The sequence below is a fragment of the Nicotiana sylvestris genome, chromosome 10 (genome assembly GCF_000393655.2).
Source record: "Nicotiana sylvestris chromosome 10, ASM39365v2, whole genome shotgun sequence".
In the NCBI taxonomy this organism is placed as follows: Eukaryota; Viridiplantae; Streptophyta; class Magnoliopsida; order Solanales; family Solanaceae; genus Nicotiana; species Nicotiana sylvestris.
This window is the reverse complement of record NC_091066.1, coordinates 38,381,101-38,389,157: the sequence shown is the minus strand read 5'-3', so window position 1 is coordinate 38,389,157 and position 8,057 is coordinate 38,381,101. Positions and strand designations below refer to the sequence as shown.

General features: G+C 43.8%; 1 protein-coding gene across 1 annotated transcript; it reads right to left on the bottom strand.

Moving 5' to 3' along the window:
• Nucleotides 1–1,187: 1,187 nt before the first annotated feature.
• On the bottom strand, nucleotides 1,188–1,697 carry LOC138879208 (uncharacterized). Its single transcript, XM_070158804.1, has one exon. The coding sequence runs from the start codon at nucleotides 1,695–1,697 to the stop codon at nucleotides 1,188–1,190; it is 510 nt and encodes a 169-aa protein (XP_070014905.1).
• Nucleotides 1,698–8,057: the final 6,360 nt, after the last annotated feature.

Here is an 8,057-nt window from a genome sequence, read left to right as displayed (position 1 = left end):
AATATAAAGTCATTTGTTTTTTGGAGGTTCAAACAAAACCTGACCTCGATGCAATTTTTTATTTGCTCGAAGCTTTGAAAATTCGGACGACCGGCAGTTTTTGAAAATGCTTAAGTATTCTTAGACGATGCTTTTGATGAGGGTAACCTTTTGGTAGGATTTGAATTTTTATTGAAGGCCTTGTGTTTGGTAACGGGCTTCAGACGTGTCCGAGCTATTTTTTTCGTGGTCGTAGCCTCTTGGGTTTAGGAACTACCTGATAGGATTTGTGCCTCCGCGATTTGATAGCCTGAGATGCCCGAATTTGTTTCGAACAACAGTCCCCGAGGGGGAGTAGCCCTTGGGCTCGATAGTCCCTGAATAGGAATAGCCCTTAGGCTCGATTGGGGGTAGACCTTGGGATTGATAGTGCCCAGGCTCGTTACTTTAAAAGTCAAAAATATGTAATAGCAAAGTGGGAACTTTCTTTCATTTCTGTGTGTAAAGTAAAAGATCGAAAGCGTGTAAAAGCTTGAATTACGGCTACGGTGGGCTATGCGTGCATGGTTCATTTGACCATTTGACCCGTACAATAAATCTTAACCACTGGGCCTAAGCTGTTCAATTACAAAGTTCCCTTCTTATCTTGTCAAGAAGTCCAAACTGGCCATTGACTCCAATTTAAAACTGGTCTTTAATTTCTAAGTTATCACGATTTACTGTTACCTCATTAAAAACCTTGCCAGAAAAGCCATTTGGGACAAAACCGGTTCAAAGGAAAAGAGTACAATACGTTCTCTCAGACTTAATAGTCACATTCTCCTTTGGTTATTTACTGCAAGTGTTAGTCCGGTTCATAATGTTATAAAAAGGTGAATGAGGTCCTACTTTAGTAGTAGTATCTCTTTAAATACGTCACATTCTAATTGTTTGGTAGTTGTGCACCATTTTCTTCTTCGAGATTGTATGAACCTTTACCGATAATCCCGGCGACTCGATATGTTCCTTCCCAATTCGGTCCCAACTTTCCTTCGTTTGGGTTCTGGGTGTGCAGTGTTACTTTTCTTAACACCATGTCTCCGATATTGAAGTGTCGGAGGTTGGCTATTTGGTTGTAGTACCTTTCTATCTGATGCTTCTACGAGGCTAATCAGACTAAGGCGGCCTCGCGCCTCGAGTCCAATAACTCTAGGCTCGTGTTCATGGTCTCACTGTTCGATTCTTCTATCGCATATAGGAACCTGAGGCTCGGTTCTCCCACTTCGACCAGTATTAGTGCTTCGGCACCGTAGACCAATGAAAATGAGGTGGCCCCCGCTACTGGATTTCGAGGTTGTACGGTATGCCCATAAGACTTCGCACAGAATTTCCTTCCATTTCCCTTTGGCATCGGTCAATATTTTCTTCAGGTTCTGAAGTATGGTCTTGTTTGTAGATTCAGCATGTCCATTTCCACTAGGGTGATAGGGTGTGGATAGAATCTTTTTGATCTTGTGGTCTTCGAAAAACTTGTTTACCTTGCCGTTGATGAATTTCTTCTCGTTATCACATACGATCTCGGCCGATATTCTGAATATGAATTGAGCTTTACCAGGTGCCTGTGGCAGGGGACCGACAATGCCCATTCCCCACTTCATAAACGACCAAGTTGACAAACCAAGTGTAGTAGTTCTCCGGGCTGGTGGATTATCAGAGCATGCCTCTGAAAGCCGTCGCATCTTCGTACAAAGTCCCTTGCATCTTTTTCCATGTCGATCCAGTAATAGTCGCCCTGATTAGCTTCTAAACCAAAGACTCTTCCCTCGAATGGTTCTCGCAGATGCCTGATAAGTTAGGATTTTAAAGTGTTTATGTCCCTACTTGCCTATGCTTTGAGTATAAATTGATACAAAAACAGTCCCAAAATGCTCACAAGTTGTGCTTGATTGCAGGTTTGATTGACAAAGTGACAAAATGTCAAAGATCGGTTCAAAAAGGAGTGAAACCTGCTCAAATATCAAAGACCAAGAGGAGTGAAGAAAAAGGGACCTAGTGCGGACCGCGTAACAATGACCGCGGCCGCACTAGGAGGTTCAGAGACTGGATATTTTCAAGATTAAGGTCACGCGGCCGCGGTAGGATTCACGCGGCCCGCGGAGAAGCTTCGTGGCCGCATTCCTACTCTGTGCGGTCCGCGTTCATAAGGTTCAGCAAAGGGCATTTGTCCTCATGCGGTCCGCGGTCACGTCTGCGCGGACCGCGCCAGTTGCCTTCGCGGCCGCGGTACACTCTCACACGGTCCGCATCCCCCAGTTCAAGTTATCAAACAACTGAAGCCCAAGAGCCAGTGCGATCGCGGTCCATTTTGTATGGCCCGCACTGACCCCATAGGGGTATTTTTGTCTAGTTTTACCAACCTAGTATAAATAGAACATTTTACTATTTTTTTAAGGGCGGTCAGATTTGAGAACAGAAGAACAGCTACGCTTGGTGTTGTAGCCATTTTTGGCATATTTGCTTCCCCTTAGCAATAGATTATTGTAGTTTCTTCTTAGTAATTAATTAATATGTGTAGTTCTTCATCTATTCCTTCAGTTTCTTCTTTAATTATGTGTAGCTAAACCCATTAGCTAGGGTTGTGGATCAACCCTAGTGTGGGTAATTGATGGGTGTTGCCATCTAGGGTTAGATTGACTATGGGTGTTTGTTACTGGTGTTGATTTTATGATTTAATTTAGAATTGGTGGTTGCAAACACTGATTCAAGCTTTGTGGGTTTAACTCTTCTTGAGAAAGAGAGTCTATGACCTCAAAATTGACCCAACAAGGAATTGGGATGGACTCATGAGAAATGATAGTCCCAATTAACGGGTTAAATCTAGAGAGAGTAATCACCCTACTTGAACCCTAGTTGCTTGGTCTAATTTGCCAACCCAATTGGTCTCGAGAAAGTCAATTGGGAAAAATCACTCTCTCTACCGAGAGGTGTGAGAGTGGGTAAAATTGTGCAACGGTTATAGCATAAGCCCCAAATAAGTCAATCGAACCTAAGTAACATCTACCCGTCAATTAGCCACTAAGGTAATGCCACGACCCTAGTGCTCTTCCTTCCTATTAATTACAACTTAGCAATATTCTCTTAGCATAATCTAGCTTTAATCCGTAGTTTTATAATAGTAGTTATAAATACAAAAACTCAAAAGATGCTTGAAGTGACATTAGAAGCACAACCGCAACTCTAGGCTAGATAGAAAATACAACTCCACTACTAGCTCCCTGTGGAAATTTGATCCCCGACCTCTATTCGGGTAAAAGCTATTGCGATCCGCTCTTCCTACCATAGTGTAGTGTCGAGTCGGCAACGATCAACTTTTTGGCGCCGTTGCCGGGGAGCTTACGGTGTTGACTATCTGTTTAGTTAGTTTTGTGTTGTTTTGCTTCTCTTTCCTTCTTGTTTACTAATTTTGTTTGTGTCGATCAATCAGGTACAATGGCTCTTAATGCAAATGACCCTCTCGGTAATGTGATAGCGGCGGAGGAGGTAGAGGATCTAGAACCAGATGAGGTCTTACCTCAAGTCCCACGGAGAGGCCGACATGTTAATGTAAATGCAAATGAGAACAACAATATTCCAGACCCTCCTCCGGCACCACCGAGAGTGGCTCCCAGAGTTTTACCAAATCAAGGATACGCCAGTGCTATTGTTCCTCCCCGAATCTAGGCGAGGAACTTTCAAATCACAAATGTTATGCTGACCTTGCTCGAGCAAAGAGGGTATTTCACGGGTGCCTCCGATCAAAATGCCTACAAGCACATGAAGGGGTTCGTAGATACATGTCGGGGTAGCAAGCAGACAAACGTGTCCGAGGATGCGTTTAGATTGAGGCTTTTTCCGTTCTCTCTTCGAGATAAAACATTGGATTGGTTAGAAAGGCTACCCAATCATTCAATTACAACATGGGATGAATTGGCAGACAAATTTATTTCCAAGTTCTTTTCTCCAAGTCATATGGCAGCTCTTCGGGATGAAATTCTAGCTTTCAAGCAAGAGCCAACGTAACCTTTGCATGAGATATGGGAAAGATATAGGACAATGGTGAAAGAGTGCCCTAATAACGACATGACCGAGGCTATGATTCAACAAACCTTTTATCGGAGCATCAACAGCACGAATCAATGCATTGTGAACCAATTGGCTGGAGGGAACTTTATGAAACTTTCTTACCAAGAGGCATGTGATGTACTTGATGAAATGGCCGACACCTCTTCGGCATGGCAAAGCCGAGCAAATGTGCCCCAAGGTGACCCCACGGTCATCCATTTGCACAAGGAATTGCACGATCATGGCCAAGCCATCGTTGAGCCTACAACAACTATGAATCAATTAGCAAAGGCGCAATTGCAACAAGTCCAAAACCCCCGCCAAGTCAATGGAATGGAAAGTGTTTCTATGTTAAAAAGGAGGCAAACAGGACAACAACCTCAAGGTAATTGTGAACAATATGACAACAACAATGATGGTGGTGGTTATTTAAATGAGTGCTATGATGATCAAAGCGAAGAGGTCTAATATGTCAACAACTACCAAGGGAATAGAGGTAACTCTTTAAATCAACAATGGCGTCCTCAAGGAAATTGGGGCAATCAACAACAAGGCGGAGGTAATTGGAATAACAACAACCAAAACAACAATTGGGGTAATCAAAGCAACCAAGGAAATTGGAATGGTAGTAACAATAATTGTGGCAACAACAACAATCAAGGAGGATGGAACAATAGCAGGAACCAAGGTAATCGGGGGCAAAGCTTTCAAAGGCCCCCATGTACCAACAACCGAACAACCCACCCCCTTTTCCTTCTCAAGGTCTGAGTTCGTCCGGAAGTGATATGGGGAGAATTGAAAGCATATTCGAGCAAATGATGAAAAATAACCAAGATTCTGAGGCCCAACTAGCTTCGCATAACATATCTATCCGGAACTTGGAAGTGCAATTAGGCCAAATCTCTCAAGCATTGAATACTCGTCCCAAGGGTGCGATACCAAGTGATACGGTGGTGAATCCGAAGGGTGGGAATAATAATCATGTGATGGCGGTTACAACAAGAAGTGGGAGAGGCGGTGATGTGAATGCCTCAATGCAAAAGCAAGTTATGGATGAAGATGTTGAGTTGCGGGATGATGATGTACCTTTGATTGTTGATGATGTGGTTAATCAAAATGCCAACAATGATGTGTGGATTGATATTAATGATGAGGCCGAGGTAGAGACTCAAAATGCCGTGAACCCGTCTAGGGAACACGTGATTGACATGCCCGAGTCGGTTGTACAAAAAGCCAAGGCACCTTTGCCTAGGCCACCTCCACCTTATCCGCAACGGTTAGAAAATCAAAGGAGTGACAATCAATTCAAAAAATTCATTGACATGATGAAGAGCATCACAATCAATGTCCCTTTGGTTGAGGCACTTGAGCAAATGCCGGGGTATGCGAAGTTCATGAAAGATTTGGTTACAAAGAAGAGGTCGATGGAGTGTGAAACAATTAAGATGACTCATCAAGTGAGTGCCATAGTGCATTCAATGGCACCCAAGCTTGAGGATCCCGGAGCTTTTACTATCCCTTGTACCATCGGAAATGCGGATTTTGCAAAGGCCCTTTGTGACTTGGGGGCTAGTATTAATTTGATGCCGTACTCGGTCTTCAAGACTTTGGGAATTGGGTAACCTCGACCTACCTCAATGAGACTTCAAATGGCGGATCGATCGATGATGAGACCCTTGGGCATAATCGATGATGTTCTTGTCCGTGTTGATAAATTCATATTGCCGGCCGACTTTGTCATATTAGATTGTGAGGTGGATTTTGAAGTGCCGATTATTCTTGGAAGACCTTTCCTGGCTACGGGGAAGGCATTGGTTGATGTTGAAGCGGGTGAGTTGACATTCCGAGTGGGAGATGAGAAGGTGGTATTCCATGTTTGCAAATCAATGAGACAACCAAATAGCACGGAGGTGTGTTCTTTTGTGGACATTGTCACAGCTGTGATAGTGGATGACACAAATTCCATGATCAATGTTGAAGATCCTCTTGAGGTCGTGCTTCTTAACATGGATGTCAATGATGATGCTAGTAGAGTGGAGTGCATGAATGCATTGCATGGTATGGGTTCAGATTCTTAAGATCCTAGAAGGCTATCTTTAGATCTTGAAAACCGCAAAACTCCACCAACGAAGCCATCGATTGAGGAGCCACCGGTGTTGGAGTTGAAGCCATTTCCTCCATACCTCAGGTATGAATTCTTGGGTTCAAATTCTACTTTACCTGTCATTCTTTCTTCTTGCCTTACTAACATGCAGGTTAAGGCCACCTTGGCGGTTCTTTAAAAGAGAAAAAGGGCAATCGGATGGACTCTAGCTGATATTCGGGGTATAAACCCCGCGTTCTGCATGCATAAAATCATATTGGAGGAGGATGCGAGGCCTTCACTTGAGCATCAAAGAAGACTAAATGAGGCTATGCAAGAAGTAGTAAAGAAAGAGGTTATCAAGTGGCTTGATGCAGGTGTGGTTTATCCCATTTCTGATAGTTCATGGACTTCTCCGGTGCAATGTGTACTGAAAAAAGGTGGAATGACTGTGGTGACCAACGACAACAATGAACTTATTCCAACCCGGACAGTGACGGGTTGGAGAGTTTGCAGGGATTACCGGAAGCTGAACAAGGTGACTAGAAAAGATCATTTCCCATTGCCATTCCTTGACCAAATGCTTGATCGTCTTGCGGGCCGGGCTTTCTGTTGTTTTTTGGATGGTTACTCGGGGTACAATCAAATTCTCATTGCCCTGGAGGACCAAGAGAAGACGACTTTCACATGTCCTTATGTCACATTCGCTTTCTCCAGAATGCCATTTGGATTATGTAATGCTCCGGCGACCTTCCAACGCTGCATGATGGCTATTTTCACCGACATGGTGGAGGATATCTTGGAGGTCTTCATGGATGATTTTAGCGTGGTTGGGGATTATTTTGAGGAGTGCTTGGTAAATTTGGATAGAGTGTTGGCTCGGTGTGAAGATACCAAACTTGTTCTAAACTAGGAAAAGTGCCATTTTATGGTAGAAGAAGGTATAGTGTTGGATCACAAGATCTCGAAGCAAGGAATTGAAGTGGATAAGGCCAAGATCAAGGTTATTTCAAGGCTTCCTCCCCCTACTTCTATCAAAGGGGTGAGGAGTTTTCTTGGGCACGCAGGATTCTACCGGAGGTTCATCAAAGATTTTTCTAAGGTAGTTAACCCGCTGTGCAAGTTGCTAAAGAAAGATGCCAAGTTTATTTTTGATGAGAAATGCATGGAGGCTTTTGAGCTCTTTAAACAAAAGTTGACAGCTACCCCCATCATCGCCACACCAAATTGGAGCTTACCATTCGAGCTCATGTGCGACGCTAGTGACGTTGCGGTGGGGGCGATTTTAGGCCAAAAGATCAACAAGATGTTCCACCCGGTGTACTACTCAAGCAAGACCATGAATGAGGCTCAAAGGAACTACACAGTCACCGAAAAGGAGTTATTGGCTATTGTTTTTGCTATGGAAAAGTTCCGTCCTTACCTTATGGGGTCCAAAGTTATTGTGCACACCGATCATGCCGCCCTTAGGTATTTGATGACCAAGAAAGATTCAAAGGCAAGATTGATGAGATGGGTTCTTCTTTTTCAATAGTTTGATTTAGAAATTGTTGATCGGAAGGGTAGTGAGAATTAAGTGGCGGACCACTTGTCCCGTTTGGAGGAGGAGGGGAGGCCTTGTGATGACCTTGAGATCAATGATACATTTCCCGACGAGCAACTCCTTGTGGTGTCAATGAGTGGAATGTTGTGGTTTGCCGATATTGCAAATTATCTTGTTACCGAAATCATCCCGTGTGAGCTCTCTTCTAACCAAAGGAAGAAGCTCAAGCGGGATAGCTTGGATTATTATTGGGACGAGCCCTATTTGTTCAAGATTTGCACTGATGGTGTGATTCGACTGATGGTGTGATTCGACGATGTGTCCCGGAGGAGAAGCAATTGGGTATTTTGGAAGCTTGCCATTCCTCACCCT

Coding starts and splice junctions, on each gene's coding strand:
- LOC138879208 (XM_070158804.1), bottom strand. CDS start 1,697: ATGCGACGGCTTTCAGAGGCATGCTCTGATAATCCACCAGCCCGGAGA.